Source organism: Ornithorhynchus anatinus, chromosome 2 (genome assembly GCF_004115215.2).
Source record: "Ornithorhynchus anatinus isolate Pmale09 chromosome 2, mOrnAna1.pri.v4, whole genome shotgun sequence".
NCBI classification, from domain to species: Eukaryota; Metazoa; Chordata; class Mammalia; order Monotremata; family Ornithorhynchidae; genus Ornithorhynchus; species Ornithorhynchus anatinus.
This window is the reverse complement of record NC_041729.1, coordinates 95,746,357-95,765,834: the sequence shown is the minus strand read 5'-3', so window position 1 is coordinate 95,765,834 and position 19,478 is coordinate 95,746,357. Positions and strand designations below refer to the sequence as shown.

Sequence of the window (19,478 nt, the reverse complement as noted above, 5' to 3'; positions counted from 1 at the left end):
AAGTACTGCTATTGCAACTATAGGGGAAAGGGGTGGGTTGAGGCAAGGCAGAAGGGATATCCCACACCAGGGGCCTTGAGCTCCACACCCTAGGGTCTGGGCTCCTTGAAGCGGGGGTTCTTGATGGCTAAGCTTGATTCTCCTGTGACAAAGACATCTCACCCTAACAAGAGAGGAGGGCAGGCAGAAGCTTCTGCCACCCTAACATGTAGAATGATGGGAAAGTTATAGCAGTTTGTCCTCAGACATCCCTATCTGGTATGATGACAAGTCAGAGGACCAAGAAGTAACGCACTAAAACAATTTTCCAAGAGGGAGAACATGATGCAGGTGATGTAGTAGTGAACCTATATCTTTATTCTCACTGTAGCAGCAGCACAACAGACGGACAGTGTGAGAAGCAGCACAGCCTAGTGGATAGAGTACAGGCCTGGGGGTCAGAAGGTCCTGGGTTCTAATCCCAACTCCGCCACTTGTTTGCTGTGTGACACTGGGCAAGTCACTTCATTTCCCCTTGCCTCAATACCCACATCTATAGAATGAGGATTGAGTTTGTGAGCCCCTTGTGGGACATGGACTGTGTTCAACTTAATTACCTTGCATCTATCCCAGTGCTTCTAATAGTGCCTGGCACATAGTAAGCACTTGACAAATACCATAAAAAAGATGTGGGGTGAAAGAACTTTATTTTGTGGAGAAAGGAGTTAAGTCATTGAAGTGAGTACCAGAATTAAGCTCAAAGTATCCAAAAGTATCCAGCTCCTTGGGGAGAGATCTGATATTCTGCATATGCCGAGGTAGAAACACTAGGTTTTCGTAAACCAAATGTGTTGGCTCCAATTAATGAATTCTCATTTTTCTCTCCAAAATGATAGGGAAAACAAAATCTTGCATTATACAATATCTACATACCTTCCTTTATTGGAAGAATACTGATGGAATACAAAAACTTGAAATAGTGACAAAAATTTAACTTTATTCAAATAGAAAATGATAAATACTTGTGCTTCTTCATATCTATAATATTAATACAAATTCTCCAAAAGGATTATATATTTCACTTCAATTCTATTGCCATTTGTTTAAAGATAGTTTGTCTGTTTTCTTCTTAAATAAATTGGACTTGGATTGGCATAAAATACATCCTCTTCATTGTGTTTCTATATCACTATTGTAGATGAGGAAAAGGCCTAGGTTCTAGGGACTCTGTTGAATTCTTTTATATCTCCACAGCACAATTTGAAGCCTGATTCAAATTGGTGTATTTGCAGTAGTCATAGGGTTTTATTTATTCATTTATTTTCAAATTAATCCAGGGCAGAGCTGGATTACTGATGAAACATTCCCTTAGAACAAAGCAAATAAACAAGAAATTCAGCAGCTAGGCTGTCTTGTTCTAAATCCACTGTTAGTAAACACAGCAGAAGTTCACATGGGCTCTTTGCTGCCCCATGACCACCCATCTGTTGAGATGGCAGCTTCAGCTCACTGCCTGGCAAATCCTTGTCATGAATTATTAAGTCCAAGACAATGGAGACTTCCTCTAGACTGCCTGTAGGAAGTCTTTGGGTTTGTGTTTCCTGCAAGCAATGTCATCTTCCTTGGTACTTTGTCCACTGAGCCCTTCAAAACAACAACACAGAGATTTGTTATTAGAACTGACACCTGAAAACTGTAGCAACAAAAATGTGGAATTGGTAGATTTTCTGTTAGATTTTTATTTGGTCATTTAAATATCCAGTAGAGTCAATGGGAGTACATACAGAACATCAGATATTGGGATGGTATATGTGTAATCATTCACACTTTACAGGTACCGTAAGGTGACAGTCCTGAGGCAAAGCCAAAGTCATCTATTTACATCCCCAAAGCAGTTTTTTTTTCAAATTTGGCTTCGGCAGTTTGTTGAATCATAGAATCACAAAATCATTAGGGTATTATCTTCTCCCATTCTGGAACCACAGATGATTCAAAAAATCTTGTTTTCTGGAATATAGTTAAAAATCCATACAGAGAAGTGAAATAGAAAACATAATCTGGATCTGTGCACTTCTTTAATAATTATTGAGGTGAAAAATACACACCACTTTGGCGGTGCAGTCTGTCCTGTGATATTGGCTATGTGGAAACATTTTCTCAGAAAAATCAGTCACATTTATTGAGCACTTACTCTGGGTAGAGCACTGTGCTGAGCACTTGGGGGAGAACAATAGAATTAGGTAAAATCTCTGTCAAGAGTTTACAAGTCTAATGGATGAGACAGACAATAAAGTAAATCACAGGTAGGGGAAAACAACAGAATTTTAAAATGTGTATCTACTTAGGTGTCACAGAAGGGCTGAAATAGTAGTAGGGAAGGAAATACTATAGGGAAAGAAAGATTAATCATGGAAGGCCTCTTAGAGATGTGATTTCAGAAAGGCTTTGAAGTTGGGGAGAGCAGTGATCTACCTGATGTGATGCCTGAGGGAGTGTGAAAGAGGTCAGTGGTAAGAGATGAAATTTAGTCCCATTGAGAAGGTTGAATTAAGAGGAAAGAAGCATATGACTTGAGATGTAGTGGGAAAGACATGTCTAAGTATCCCCTATCCTAAATTTAAAAAAAACCCTCGTTTGGCCCCATGTCTCCTTCCAATTATTGTCCCATCTCGCTCCTACTATTCCTCTCTAAGATCCCTTAGTCAATTGTCTACACCCCTTATCTCAAGTTCCTCTTTTTCTATTCCTTCTTTGACCCCTTCCATTCTGGCTTCCGTCCCATTCACTCCACAGAAACTGCCTTCTCAAAAGTCACAAACTATCTTTTTCTTGCCAAATCCAATGGTCTCTACTCCATCCTTATCCTTCTTGACCTCTCATCTGCCTTTAACATTGTAGAACACTCCCTTCTCCTGGAAACCTAATCTAACCTTGGCTTCACTGACACTGTTCTCTCCTGGTTCTCCTCCTTTCTCTCTGGCCTCTCATTCTCTGTCTCTTTTGCAGGCTCCTCTTTTGCTCCTCTTCCTCTGACTTGGGGCTCAGTTCTGGGTCCCCTTCTATTCTCCATTTATGCCCACTACCTTGGAAAACTTATTCACTCCCATGTCTTCAAAAACCACCCATATGCAGATGATTTTCAAATCTACATCTCCAGCCCCGATCTCTCGCCCTCTCTGCATACTTCCTCCTGCCTTCAATACATTTCTATTAGGATGTCCTCCCATCACCTGAAGCTTAACATTTACAAAACAGAACCTCTTATCTTCCCACCCAAACCCTGTCCTCCCCATGATTTTCCCATCACTGCAGACAGCACCACCATCCTTTTCCTGTCTCGTAAGCCCATTACCTTGGTGTTATCCTTTTCATTCATTCAATAATATTTATTGAGCTCTTACTATGTGCAGAGGACTGTACTAAGTGCTTGGAATGTACAATTCGGCAACAGATAGAGACAATCCCTGCCCACAGTCTAAATTTCTCTTTCAACCAACATATTCAATCCCTCACTAAATCCTGTTGGTTCAATCTTCACAACATCATTAAAATCCATCCTTTCCTCTCCATTCCAACCACTACCATGTTAATCCAAGCACTTATCCTATTCTGACTTGATTGCTGTATCGGCCTCCAAGCTGATCTCCCTGCTTCCTGTCTCTCCCTACGCCAGTCCGCACTTTCCTCTGCTGCCTGGCTCATTTTTCTATAGAAATGTTCAGTCTGTTTTACCTCACTTCTCCAGAACCTCCAGTGGTTGCCCATTCATCTCCAAGTCAAACAAAAACACCTTACCACCGGGTTTAAAGCACTCAACCACCTTGCCCCCTCTTAACTCACCTCATTGCTCTCCTACTGCAACCCAACCTGCACACTTTGCTCCTCTAATGCCAACCTACTCAGTGTATTTCAATCTCCTCTATCTCACCACCGACCTCTTGCTCAAATTCTGCCTTTGGCCTGGAATGCCTTCCTTCTTCATATCCATCACACAATTCTCCCCACCTTCAAAGCTTTATTAAAGACACATCTCCAAGAGGCTTTCCCTGACTAAGCCCTCATTACTCTTTTCCTACTCCCTTCTTCATCACCTTGATTTGCTCCCTTTATTCACCTCCCTCCACCCTACAGCAGTTATGTACATATCCATAATTTATTTATATTGATTTCTATCTTACCCTCTAAGCCAAGAGTTTGTTGTGGGCAGGGAATGTGATTACCGACTCTGTTGTACTGAAATCTCCAAAGTGCTTAGTACAGAGCTGATAGAGTGTGTTAAAGCCAATGTTCAGGAGTTTCTCTGATGAAGAACTGAATGGATAACTATTGGAGTTTTTTATGAAGAAGGAAAATGTATACACAATGATGTAAAAAAATGATTCAAGCAGTGGAGTATGGTATGAGCTGGAGAAGAGAGAGGCTGGAGGAAGGGAGATTTCTGAGGAGGTTGATACAATTTTTGAGTGGGAATAGGGCAAATGTTTGGACTAGTGGGGTGGCAGTACAGAGAGGAACTGGTTACTGACTGATTTGGCAGGATTTGGTTACTGACTGAATATGTGAGTTGAAAGAGGTGAGAGGAGTCAAGGATAATGTCAAGGTTGCTGGCTTGAGAGATGGAGAAGATGATGGTGTTGTCAGCAGTAATGGGTAAGTTAGGAGGAGGAGAGGAGTTGGGAGGTAAGATTTGGAGTTCAGTTTAGAACTTGATCAGAACTGAATGTCAATCTTAGAATTGCTGAAACTCAGTCTTTCCAAATGGGTTTCCTCATGTAGCCCCCATCGTGTTCAGAGACTCGCCCATTTTGAGGAACACACAATGTCTGCAGTAGAATTGAACAACACCTCTTCAATTGCAGAAAATCAGCCCTGCCTTTCCATTTGAATCCTACTTACCCATCCTTTGTTCACATTCTTGGCTCTCCTCTGTTTGTCAAATTATTTCTATTTTTCCTAAAACACTCTCCCAAATTGATGACAATTGATGACAGGATTTTATTTAAGTAAAGGGAGTCATTGTGTCCTCCTCTAATGCTTAGAACAAAGACTTTGAAACAATTATACCACAAATTAGGGGAAATAAAATGGTCCTAGACAATGGGACTGCAAGAGACAATTGTCATATGATCCAATGAGTAAAGCATTTTTGATCATTCATTGGCCTCATCAGCCAAACCAACATATATTGCTAGAATCTCATGATCAGAAGCATCATCTTTGGGTCAGAAGCAGAGCTGGGTATGTGTGTGTGCATTTTGGAATATATAGATGTAGTATACATGTCTACATAGATAAATATAATAAACAAATTATTGTTTTGTGTCCCAGAATTGTGCTTATTTTTTAAACATGTGACCTACTATCCTGGATCACGTTTAATTTGTGATCGACTGTGTCAGCTAAGATCAATGTGTCTTTATGTGAACTAAGTCACTGCAGTTCAGTCATAGCCTTTGAGGAGATTGTTTTCACTAAGGGAATTTCTCTGCATTTTCTGTTTTAAAAAGCCCTATTAAAAATAATATCCAACTCTGGTGACCAGGTCATATCACTCAACTTAGACTTGTCAGCAAAACGCTATAATCAAAGTCAAAATGACTAAAATACCTTTCTCTGCACATACCTTCTTTGTCCCCTCTCCCTCTGGCCTGACAGTATGAGGAACATGAAGAAAGAAGGAAAGTATTAGGCTCTTTCATTCAACTTATTTTACTCTCACTGTAACCACACATGAGGTACTCAAGAATGAATCTAGTCTCTCATAGTTCTTTTCCTTTGATGAGGAAGAGCCTCTGGCTCTTCCATATCTCACATTCCCATTTTGTTCTGTGCCATCCCATTCTGTCACTTCATCCCAAACCAAAACCCTTCTAATTCCCTTCATTGCTGTTATTTTTTCACTATTTCTATTCCCCTCGGAACACAAACATAAGAATAATGCCACTGTTCGTTCAGATAAGTGTCCCATCCAGCCCAATATGTGGGAGCCAATAGTGGCAATAGCTTGCTAGGAGGAAGCATGTGATGGTAGTCCTTTGTGGCATCCATAATCCTTGGTAAGGTTCTCATGTGTTTGTTTCCTACTCCATTCTAACTTTCCCTGCAGTTGTATACTCTGAATCTCATATCCATGAATTCATCTGCTGCCATTTTCTCCAAACACACCCTCAATTCTTTTTTTCTGCTTCCCATTTCCCAGTGCTCTGCTGTGTCCTCTCACCCAATTTTAGAGATTAGGTTCAACCATTTACTTTCATCCTGAATTTGACCTTCACTTGTTTCACATGGGTTTTTATTATTAGATGATGGATTCAGAAATAGTGAAGAATGAATTATATTTTGACAGCACTGGACAAAATTTCTGTTATCTAGAGAATCTGAAGACATTAATCAAGGTAAAACCCTCAGGAAGGATTAGTGCAATACTTAGGAAGAACACTATAAATATACAGATTGATATACAGAACACATGAGGTTGATGACCTTTTTCCTGGCCTAAGGTTTGGTGTGTTTGGTTATAGGTTAGGAGTCAGCCATTTTCATATTTGTGCTTTCAAAAGAATGACAGGCTCAATTTACCTAGTTTAGTGATTTCACAGCACCTTTTTATTTGATTAAGATGCTACCCGGGAAAACATTTTATCCAGCAGGTAAAAGCAAATGTTATCTTTTACGTGTCACTTGGTTATATAGCAACGCTGATCATTTGATGGTGTCAGATAATATCATCATGAGAAGAGTCGGTTGTGGAAAGGATTTCATCTTGAGTTGTTTTCTTGTCTTGCCGGCTATTCCCTCCCCATTTTCCCTTGTTGGCATTTCTCAGGAAGGCAAACCAGGGAAGAGAGCACAAGAATACCCATGGGGCAGCCCCTTTTGAGAGTCTCATTGTTACATTCTACCTTTAGCCTTTTCCACACATGAAGTAATTTTGCCTGCCTCATTAAATCCCTAATGCAATGTGCAGCCTGCATACCACAGAATTATGGGTCACGTCAGTTATATTGTAGAGTAAATGTAAAGTTACTTGCAAACAAGCTGTTTCTCTCCCCCAAGGTAGAATTAAAACAGGTGCTCCCGGAAAGCAGTTACTTGTGTGGCGGTTATCCTAATTGGATAAATTTGATATTCAGGAAAGTGAAACCTCAGCCAGCTCCAGAAATAGATGGGGGTTCAATCCTTTCCTCGGGATAGATGCGCCACCCTGAAGCATCTCCTCAATCCCAGAGCATCTCTTTGAGACACTCCTTTGAAGAAAGTCGATACTGGAAGTGGGGAAAAGTTTTAAGTTTTGCATGAGCCCAGTAGAAATGGACTACAATTGGCAAATTCATTTCCTCTTAGCATTCCCAGTAGCAGCTTTCATCAGGAGAGTCTTGGTCCTCAGATTATGGGACTGAGAATATGCATTAAGGAATTATAATGACATTGGGTTTTGCAGTGCCACTTGAACCCCCTCATCCCTACCAGTTATGTTCTGGAAAATGCATGGGATATGATGAGGCAGGAGGTGAGCAGGTATGCAATGCATAGTAATGGGGACACAAAGTTTTATTTTGTTTCATTGTTTTACATACAGGACCCATTTATGGCTGATGTGGCTGCAGCATAGCGCTAGTGTGTACTGGAACCTAGTGGATGGAGCACAGGCCTGGGATTCAGAAGGACCTAGATTCTAATTCCGGCTCCACCACTTGTCTGTTGTGTGACCTTGGGCAAATCACTTCACTTCTCTGGGCCTCAGTTACCTCATCTGTAAAGTGGGGATTAAGACGTTCAGTCCCATGTGGGATGGGGACTATGTCCGAACTATTTACTTTATATCTACCCCAACATTTGGAACAATGCCTGGCACATAATAAGCTCTTAACAGATACCATTAATAAAAAGAAACAAGCAGGTGGTTTCCTTGATATCTCCTGTAGTCCCTGCTGCCCACATTATCCACATTATGGGGAAGCAGCGTGGCTCAGTGGAAGGACCCTGGGCTTCGGAGTCAGAGGTTATGGGTTCGACTCCTGGCTCTGCCACTTGTCAGCTGTGTGACTGTGAGCAAGTCACTTAACTTCTCTGTGCCTCAGTTACCTCATCTGTAAAATGCGGATTAACTGTGAGCCTCACGTGGGACAACCTGATTATCCTATATCTATCCCAGCGCTTAGAGCAGTGCTCTGCAAATAGTAAGTGCTTAACAAATACCAACATTATTATTATTATTATCCAGGTCCACTAGCTGAGATACCCTAGGTGATACTGTGATTGGAAACATTTATCAGGAATGACCTGGCCCCAGGAGACTTTACTGGAATTGCAGAAATGAGATTTTAGCTCAGGACTCTTGATTCCCAGAGCTGTATACTTTGCCCTGGACCAACTGCAGGGAAAATAAGGATTCCCTCAAAGCGACCTGGGATTGGGCTGCTTCTTGGATCCAGAAATCTGTGCTCACTTCTCCCTCCTGCTGAAAGTTTAATTCCTCTGAAGTCAGAAAGCTCAATTTCTCTATTTCATTATTGTGCAGCACCCCCCAGTGCTACAGCTGACAGAATCAATGTCTTTTCTTTGATATGGAAGAAATTAAAGTTTTCAAATTTAGCATTAATGTTAACACTCTGAGGTGAGAGGGAAAAATTAAGGTTGTCAGAATGTTATTAACTCCTCCACACTGTAGACTCGGTATAGTGAGTGGCTTAGATGATAAAGTATAAGAAAACCAGCTCAGACTGACTTAAAGTTGTGCGTACATGCGCACACACACACATCCCCCCCCCCCCAGATTAACTAGTCTAATTTTTAAAACTCTGTAAATTGCTTGAGTTTTTTGGAGAAAGATATATTAGGATAATGATCAACTCAAGGAAAGATCATATATTCTAGGTGTATTATTGCAAACTTTAATCTGTTGCCTACCAACTAAAAACATAGAGCAAACTCAGCCAAAGCCTGTGATTCATTCAACAGTAGGTAAAAAGGCACCATCATTTAATGGAGTGCAGGGTTGCAAAGGGACCTGGGATTGAATGGGAGCAAATGAGAAAGGACTTGAGAGGCAGGCAGGCTTTAGAGAACTAAGGGAAAAATCAATCAATAGTATTTATTAAGTATGTATTGAGGATTCAGTAAGTATGACTGAATAGCTGCTTGCATGGCTTGTGACTAGAACACAGAAATATATCTAAATTAGCATCCACGTAGGAGAATAAATGTCACTTTGTGTCACTTCACTTCTCAGTGCCTCAGTTATCTCATCTGTAAAATGAGGATTAAGACTGTGAACCCCATGTGGGTCATGGACCTTGCATCTACCCCAGTGCTTGGTGCGTGCCTGGCCCATAGTAAGTGCATAACAAATGCCATTAAAAAAAAAGTTGTTTTTTTCACAGGTCTCACTGGGGCATAGTAAGTGCTTAACAAATACTATTTTTTTAAAATAGATTTTTCAAAGCCCTCACTTTCCAAAACATTACAGCAAGATTTCAAGGAGTAGCATAGCCTGTGAGGCAGCTGGTTAGAAATGCATTCGCAGAAAAAATTTGAGTTCTTTTTCAGGATGAGGCACCAATTCCATAGCATTCCCATTTGATGGCTGTCACATTACAACTAAAAGAGATACCAAGGACCCCAAAAGGAAATGTAGGTAAATGTAGCCTCTGAGTAATTTGCCATAAACTTGGCAGCACTTGTCCTATTCTGGGCAGCCGGCTGATATTTTCTGAACAAGAAAAAAAGTTTGTATAATGCTAGATGAATTATAATGCTAGATGAATTACTTTTTTTTTTTTAAAAAAAGAATTTGATGTTGTGTTTTTATTTTTTTCTGGGACTTTATAAGGGAGGTAGGTGATATGCACAGAACCTAGGTGTAGAATAAGTACGAAATGTTGGCAGCACAAAGAGATGCAGAACAAACCCTTTGTCAAAGTAAAAGAGTAGTATAGGGTTTTTTGTAAAGAGTCTCTTTGCACCAACAACCACTAAACAGCAATGAGAGGCCCAAGATAAACATGTTATCATGTCACTGATATGCTTGGGAAATCTTACTCATACTTTCATCTCACAGCGAGGTTTGATCTTGAACGTCAACCTTTCTGTAACTGTTTTGTAGAAAAATGGCTTTGCACTGCACTCTAACCATAAGGTGGTGACCAATAGTCTATTGAGTTTTCGCTAAAATATTTAGGGAATCCTATTTAGACTTTCTTTATTGTCCTGCTAACTCCAAATATGGTGGAGTTAGCAATGGTATTTATTTAGGACCTTTTGAATTTGATATATTGTACTTAGCCTGTAGAGAGTGTGGGAGAGGTATTAGAGAGGTATTAAGACGTGATCCAATCCTTCAAGCAGTTTACAATCCAATGGAGGAGTGTACAATTTAATGTATATCTCAGTATATCGGAATTTACAGTGCAATTTGTCAACCAAAAGGTTAACTCAAAAAAAAAAAAAGATTGATTCACTATTTTGGAGTATTTTAATCTGATCAAAAGGATCAGACAAAAATCAAAGCTCTCTTGAACCTATACATAAAATTCAAAATGGATTTTCTAAAAGATTAGAAGTTTTCCCCACAAAGCCTTGCCCAAACCCCATTTTATCTTCTGTTGTGTGAGTCCTGAACTTCCTTTTTCTGCCTGCAGTACAGAAAGATCATTCCTCTGCCACATTTCTTGCATCCTAGTGCTGAAGGAGGTTGTTGAGCTGATTTGAACAAGTGTGGTAGCTGAAATTTGGGGTGCTTATCTCATTAAAATGAACTTTTTAAAAATGTTCATCCCACAGTAATCACAGTAATGGAACATGCTAGAGTCCAGCCTATTTTTCACCCTCTCAAATGTGATGGAACATTACTGAAGGATGGTTTCTCCATTGAAAGGGACACAGAGATTTTCTTAATTCAAGTGTTGTAAGAGCTAAATAAATGAGCCCTTAGAAAGCTTTACATTTCTGCAGTTTTTAAAATGTAAAAATCCTGTTTAATAAGCCATAGGAAGCTGTATGCCATTTCCTAAGAATGAACGTTGAGGACAATAAAAGCTCTTCTCGCTCCCTTCAGAGTTCTTCCTGGACTTCTCTCCAATCAGAGAAACACACTGTGAAGCCACAGAAAGCCTGCTTCTCTGAATAAGTGTCAGTCTAGAAGAAACACTAGAATACAAATCAGTAGCTTTTCAGAAAATAAAAAAAAAACTGCTCTATTTACAGGCCTTTGGTGACATAAACAAAACCAGACTGTCGTATTTGCATTGAACTCTACTATTCAGGACTGCTGTTTTGATGCCTGCTCCAAAAATAATTTCTGTTGGGTGATTCTTCTCGTCCTACAAGGTTATCGACAATGTCACAGACAATATACAAAATAAGGTTCATTGTGTAGTTCCTGAACATGCCCTGAAGCTGAAACAGGGGTAATAGTGCTCATTTGAACCAAACTTATTTGACTGCACAGGGGAAATGAGAACGTTATTTTCCCGTTTCAGTTGAAAGTGGTCATGATGAAAAATTCCCTGGGCTCCTGTTCTATCCTTCTATCTTGACCTACACTATTTCTTGGCTCACAGACATTGTAAATGGCCTCTCTGGTGAAGCGGTGTCTTTGTGGAAGAGAGGCTTGCCGGAGAGAGGTCAGGGCAGGCTAAAAGGTGAAGGCTTCTTGCTATGTATCTTTGTGTCTCTTCTCTTTGGGGAGTTTCTGTTCCTGAGTAAAGAATGGAGGGAGACTGGGGAAAGAGAGGGAGTTAAAAAGGATATGAAGCAGCATGGCATAATGGATAGAGCATGGGACTGGGAATCAGAAGGTCGTGGATGTTCTAATCACGGCTTCACCCCTTGTCTGCTTTGTGACCTTGGGCAAGTCACTTCACTTCTCTGTGCCTCAGTTACCTCATCTGTAAAATGGAGATTGAGACTGTGAGCCCCTTGTGGGACTGGGACTATGTCCAACACGATTTGCTTGTAACCACCCAGCACTTAGTACAGTGCCTGGCACATAGTGAGGGCCCAATAATAATGATGGTATTTATTAAGCACTTACTATGTGCCAAGCACTGTTCTAAGCGCTGGTGTAGATACAAGGGTAAAGAGGTTGTCCCACGTGGGACTCACAGTCTTCATCCCTATTTTAGAGATGAGGGAACTGAGGCACAGAGAAGTTAAGAAGCTAGGCCATGGTCACACAGCAGGCACATGGCAAAGCCGGGATTAGAACTCATGTCCTCTGACTCCCAAGTCCAAGCTCTTTCTACTAAGCCACACTATTATTATTAGTCCACTTCCTGTCATGTAACTATCATGTCTTTTCTATTCTAGCTGACCTCAGCAGGAGGACAACTGATGTTTACTATCTCTTACGACTTGACAGAACAGAACACAGCTGTGGAAAGCATACTTCCGCTCAGTGTTATCCTAGAGGTAGAGTATATTTAGGCTTCAGTGTTTTCTCTCTCTCCAGATTAATCTCTTTTTACGGTTTTAATTTATTCTCACTATGTGGTCTTGTTTTGGGCTTACAGACTCCTAAAAAATCAATCATTATGGGAAGTTGTCCATTTTATTCAACAGGGAAGCATTTTCAGAGAAATTAAACTCAAAGTTCAGTGTGATCTTCAGTATGAAACCTGCAACTGATATTACCTATCAGAGTCATTCAAATTTCCAGGCCACTGTTTAACAAGAATAAGAGAGTTCATCATAGTGTTCCTGGGCAAATGCCTATTTGAGTCATTATATTTTTCCTTCTCAACTACCACCTTTGCTTTCTTCTGACTCTCCCCCCCTGAGTTTTCTGTTTTGCCCCGCTATCTATATTGCTACATTGTGCTTTATTATAGGAAAGGAGTGGGGGTTTCTGGGAGCTCAGCCCATATTAGAACACATCCAACCAAGGCTCGCTGTGTCTTATTCTACCCAAATTTATTTTGGGGTTAGGGACTGTGGGACCATCCCAACCAAGGGCCACATGCTGGAATACGTGGTAAAGCAGAGACTTAAATGATGGTGATATCGGTCAAGAGCATGGGCCTGAGAATTCAAAGGATGTTGGTTCTAATCGTGGCTCTGCCACATGTCTGCTATGTGACCTTGGGCAGGTCACTTCACTTCCCTGGATCTCAGTTACCTCATCTGTAAAGTGGGGATTAAGACTGTGAACCACATGTGGGACAGAGACTGTCCAACCTGATTAGCTTTGATGTAGATAAAACCTACATAAGCCAGACCTTAGCACAGAGCTTAGCACATAATAGGCACTTAACAAATACCACTATTATTATTATTGTTATCCAGGAGAATTTCTGTGGTAGCATTGGCTAGCCTCAAAAATTGGCCATCCTTTCTCCCACCTCCCCATCCACAACCATGGTAAACTTCCTGAAGTTGTTCAGAGAGACAGCCCCAACCTTGCAGGAGTCTTTGGAGTTTATATATTTTCCATTCATCAGAAGGTAAGGGAACAGGAAGAGTAAGAGGAATGTGAAAGAAAGGCAGCTGAGGTGTTGGGTTTTCCATGCAGCCAGCTCCCCCAAATTTTTTTGAGCTTCATATGCTCATGGAAACCTCAATCACTGGGCAGATCCAGGAAGGTCTGGGCACACTAAAGGCCTTAGCTTCAGTGGCTAGCTTCCCCACTTTGCAAAATCATCATGTAGTTAGGCAGCAAGTCCTTCTTTGCTATCAAATGGCCATATTTAATAAATGGAATGAAGTGGGAATTTTTCCTTGGATTCCTTGATCGGGATCACAAAAATCTCTGTGATAAACTAGGGCTCTTTGAAAGAAACATGCTCATTTGATATATTACTGACGGAATATAATACGACAAGACAGATCCAGCAGGAGAAAATCTAAGTGAAATAGATTGGTTGATTAAAGTAAGACACATTGCAGAGCCATCAGCAAGCTGAGAATATTAAATTCTTGGGGTTTTCTTGAATTTCCTTGTACCTTCATGGTGGAAAGGTTTTTTTAAAAAAATATCACCTGTAGATTTTTCTTCCTCCTTTTCCATTTGCCTATTTCTGAAACCACTCTTCCTATCAAGTGAGTGGTCAGGCTCACCATATCAATTTTCTAGAGGGTGGTTTGAATCAGACCGTCCCAATTCTAAACTTTTTGATGCAGATTAATCATTTGTTTATTCATTTTACTTTAGCTTCTCCCCTCCCTCATGCATTTCTCTAGGGAAGTGGCCTGCGAATCAGCTCGACCCAGGAGGGGTTGCACCTGCAGCCATCTGAAGAGCACACTAATGTGGTGCTGCTTAAACCAGAATCATTCACTATGCACAACAGCGTTTCCCCAATCAGCCGAAAAGAATTCATGACGGTCTTCACGAATATAAAGCGGCTTCTCATTCAGGCCACATACAGCTTTGGGATGGATGCCATCTTCAGGTAAAAGCAAGAATTATACTTTGATGCTTCCCCATGCCTTCGTGCAGAATCTTAAACTGACAGGCATCACAAACGTGTTTCCCATTAAGCATTTTGAATTTTGACGTAAGCTTTTAGCACGGGCTTAGTTTGGCCTGAAAATGGAGGGGTTTGTTTGTTTTGTTATTTTAAATAAGACAGTGCTCTGCACATAGTAAGTGCTCAATAAACACTATTGAATGAAAATACTATTGAATGGATCTAGTATACAGGTATTAGGATTTATAGAAAGATTCCCTGTTTTCTTTTGGTTCATAAAGAATTTCATTTCCATAATATGAGCTATCCTTTAAAAATGTCTCCACTAGGTGGGGCAGACCTGTCTGGATGCCCAGCCGGTGATATCAGCAGCGTGGCTCAGTGGAAAGAGCACGGGCTTTGGAGTCAGAGGTCATGAGTTCGAATCCCAGCTCTGCCACTTGTCAGCTGTGTGACTGTGGGCAAGTCACTTCACTTCTCTGTGCCTCAGTTACCTCATCTGTAAAATGGGGATGAAGACTGTGAGCCCCACGTGGGACAACCTGATTCCCCTGTGTCTACCCCAGCGCTTAGAACAGTGCTCTGCACATAGTAAGCGCTTAACAAATACCAACATTATTATATCATCCTATTATGCTGTGTGCCTGGGTCACAAGTGTTAGGTCACAGCTGTTGTGATTAGAAGTGTATTCAGTTTCACCTCTGCTGCCCCGCCTCTGCCCTTTCTGCAGTTCAGCTCTCTGGAGGCGTTGGTTTTCCTGTTCATTTCTCCCTTAGCTGCCATGATTCCAGGCTCTAAGATCCCAGTCTTCATGCTTGCCTGGTTCCTTCCTCCTCTTTCCTGCTGGCTCCATTCTCCTTCCCTTTTCCTCTCCCTCTTGTTTCTGCTCCAGCTTCTGCCCAGAGGTGAAACAAAGAAACCTGTAACTGAAATTCCCTATGATGTCATATATGTTAAGGGCTTGGAAACCCGCATAAAGAGTCCATTATCTTTCCTCCATGCCCTCAGTGGAGCAGGTCTCCCCACAGCCTCGTGGGAGCACGGTCCCCCAGTTCAGGGAACACTTAGGATGTAGGGCTGAGCCGATTCACATCCTATCCACCGACTCTGGCCACAAACACCCCCAGAGGGTGGTGGCGGATTGTGGGGAGTGTGGGAGGAGGAAGTCGAAGTGAACAAGTGGGCCACCATCAACTCCTTTATGCCAGAAAAGCTCTAGATTATAAACTCATTGTGCACAGGGATTGTGTCTGTTTATTGTTCTATTGTACTCTCCTAAGCACTTAATACAGTGCTCTGCACACAGTAAGTACCCAATAAATATGACTGAATGAGTGAATGAATGAAGGAACATGGATAGGAAAAGGGCAGAGGTCAGGGAACCTCAATAGTTCCTGGGCAGGGTGGTGGTTGAGGGGCTGCACTGGCTGGACTGGTCCATACTGTGGAGGTTTTACTCAGGCACCTTAATCTCCCATCACCTCCACCAACAGTGCTACCTCCCCGCAGATCTGCCTATACCCCTCCCATTGCCGACCCCCATCTTCCCAGATCCCCCATATGGAGCCCTGTTCCCATTGACAGTAGAGGTGAGCGGGCATTGTGAGGTTGGGGAGACGGTCACTTTCAACCCACCCATCTTCTGGCTTCCCGCTCTAGCCACTGGGAATCAGAGAGGGATGGGGTTGGCGGCAGATTGCCACCCCGGAATATTTTTCTAAACCTCAGTAGCCAATCTGGGGATTTCACAGAAACAGGTTCTGGCATGATCAGACACACTTCTAACACTGTTTCCACCCTTCCCACCGCCCAAGCAAAAGCCTCTGCTTCTATTATACGTGCAGATAAAATTTGAATAGGATTGTAATGGAAAGCACTTGAATGTGCTATTTTTTTCATTTAAGCTGAACAATCTTACACTTTCTCAGAGTTTCACACCAACCCTTTAGAGGCATATTATGTTAAAAAAAAAATGCTTGTTCAGGTGGAGTAAAACATAAGTATTTATATGAAAATCCCACCTTGAAATAACCAAGTGTTCAGTTGCCACAACCAATCAAGCCTTGTATATATTGAGCATTTACTTTGTGCAAAGCACTGTACTAGGCATTCTGGAGAGTATAATACAATTAAACATCATCCCTGCTCTTGGAAAGCTTACAGTCATTAATAATTGGGAAGTAGTTATTATTTAATTTTATGGCAGAGAAAACTTCTGGAAGGCATATGATGATAAAAGATAAACTAAAATATTAATTTTAGAGGCTGCTAGTTTCATACCTGCAACTTCCACCCCCTCAAAATTGTGAATTACCATGGTGAAAGGTGAATCACAGTATAGGCGCATTTCAATGACTAAAGTAGCTGTTGTGTGTTCTTTCATAAAAATAATAACAACGCTAACAATAATAATAATAGTATGTGGTACTTCAGTGCTTTCATTTATCCAAGCACTGGCGTAGACACAAAATAATCCAGTCAGATACTGTCCATGTCCCACATAGGTCTCACAGTCTAAGTAAAAGGGAGATATCCCTGTATTATTGATGAGGAACCTGAAGCACAGACAAGTTAAGTTACTTGTCCAAGGCCACATATCAGGCAAGTGGCAGAGCAGAAATTAGATCACAGGCCCTTTCACTCCCAGACCCTAGTGCTCTTTTAGTAGGCAAAACTGCTATTCTTCAGGGGTAACTGCCTCTCTCTTTCTGTGGTTAGAAAGAAAGAATTCTCTCCTTGGATTTTATAGCTCATAAATCCCATTTTGAAATCCCATGTCTAGCCTTACAGAAAGTGTGATTCTGCTTCACATTAAAATTCCTATAAATTTTGTTTTCCCAGAATTTATGTGTGGTCAGAATTTTCTCACTCCTCTCAACTTCCATTTTTGGAGTGATACTATTTTTGAAGATAATTTCAAATTTCCACCACATCATAATTACCTTATTTTCCTGAATGTTCAATAATAATCAATTGATCAATAAATCATATTTTGAGCATTTATAATATACAGAGCATTGTACTGAGCACTTGAGAGAATATAGTATAATTAGCAGAATGTCTGCTAATTCTGAAGGAGTCAGAAGGTCATGGGTTCTAATCTCAGCTCCACCACTTGTCTGTTGTGTGACCTTGGGCAAGTCACTTCACTTCTCTATGCCTCAGTTACCTCATCTGTAAAATGGAGATTGAGACTGCGAGCCCCACGTGGGTCAGGGACTGTGTCCAACCTGATTTGCTTGTATCCACCCCAGTGCCTAGAACAATGCTTGGCACACAGTAAGTGCTTACCAAATACCATTATTATTATTATTATTGTTCTATTGTATTGTACTCTCCCAAATGCTTAGTCAGTGCTCTGCACATAGAAGCAATCAATAAATTGACTGACTGATCCTCATTTTACAAATGAGGAAGCTGGGATGCAGAGAGGTTCAGTAATTTGTCTAAATTCACAGAGCAGGCAGTGGTAAAGCTGGTTTTAGAACCCAAGGCTCAACTCCCAGAATCATCCTATTTCTACTATGCCATGCTAATTTTGAAGAAATCTTTTAAATGAACGCTAACCTTTTGCTAGAATCTCTCACTAGCCATTAAATTGGTACTCTGGAGCAAGAAGCATAGACTAGTGGAAAGAACACACTGGATTGAGAGTCAGAAGATCTGGGTTCTAATACCAGTTCTGCTCCTTGCCTGCTGTGTGACCTTGGGAAAGTCCTAAACATCTCTGTGCCTCAGGTTCCCTGTAAAAATGGGGTTAAGATATCTCTTCTATTTCCCCCTTAGATTATGAGCCCTATGTAGGACAGGGATTCTGTCCAATTTGATTATCCCATATATACCCCAGCACTGGTAACTTTTCTTGGTACATAGTAAGTGCTTAACAAATATCATAATTGCTCTTAGTAGTAGTAGTAGTAGTAAGTGTGGCTTAGTGGAAAGAGCCCGGGCTTGGGAGTCAGAGGTCATGGGTTCTAATCCCAGCTCAGCTACTTGTCTGTTGTGTGATCTTGGGCAAGTCACTTACTTCTCTGTGCCTCAGTTCCCTCATCTGTAAAATGGGGATTAAGACTGTGAGCCCCATGTGGGACAGCCCGATCACCTTGTATTTACCCCAGCGCTTAGAACAGTGCTTGGTACATAGTAAGCACTTAACAAATACCATCATTATTATTAGTAGTACTAATAGTAATCGTACTGCTATTTTACTAAAGTCCTCTTCAACAGATTTTTCTTCCTCTTTCTCTCCTTTTCCTCCATCACCTGCTTTGCCTTTACTTGGTAATATTTCAACTAAATGGAGTCATCATCTCTCCAAGGAGGGACTTGTAGATCCATAAACATGACTACTGCCAAAGAGCAATATCCTTTCACATAGGCAATGCTAAAACATGGGGCTGATATGCTATGAAGACAAAAAGCAGAACCCACAAATTAATTATGGCTTTTCCCCACATTTAGTCAATAGAGAATGTCATGCTTTTTAAACAGTGCAGACATGAGCGCTCTAGCTTTCAAAATGACTGACAACCAAATCGACAAAATGTGGCTAGGGGCTGGGTTTTTTTGTCAGCGTTCCATCTAAGACTAGCTCATCCAAAGCCTTTCCCTCGTGATTTATGTCAGATAATTCCACTGTCTCCACTTCTTAAAATCACTGGTTTCATTTGAAGCCTCCCCATTAAGTGAATGACATGTTCATAGAGGATAGCTATAAGAGCCAACACAGCAGCAAACCCAGGTATGTGGCAGCTTTGTTCAGGCTGCATTACCCTAGAGCACAGAGTTTCAATCTGGGCAAATGAATGTCAGGTATTGAAACCCCTTTTCCTCCCCCCTCCACTTCAGTAGAGCAGAAAATCAGCATGGATCTTTGATTCAAGAATACAATTATGTTTTATTTATTCCCCATCAGCCAGGGTCATGTTTGTAAAACATCAGTCAAGTTGATTACAATTTGTCTGGCACAATGGGTTTCTGACTGGGTTTGAGACCGGTGCCAGAACCCGAAGAAGGTCTGTGGTGTCAAAGAGGATTAGCATGCCTGTGGTCTGAGACTGGATTCATCTCTGTGAGAAGAGGCCCTTCCT

General features: G+C 41.2%; 1 protein-coding gene across 1 annotated transcript in view; it reads left to right on the top strand.

The window, feature by feature from the left end:
* Positions 1 to 19,478, top strand: part of LAMA2 (laminin subunit alpha 2) — a 586,243-nt gene that overhangs the window by 320,581 nt on the left and 246,184 nt on the right. The window contains 2 exon segments of the mRNA XM_029049645.2: positions 12,289 to 12,390; positions 14,158 to 14,369. Coding sequence (XP_028905478.1) covers positions 12,289 to 12,390; positions 14,158 to 14,369 — 314 coding nt within the window.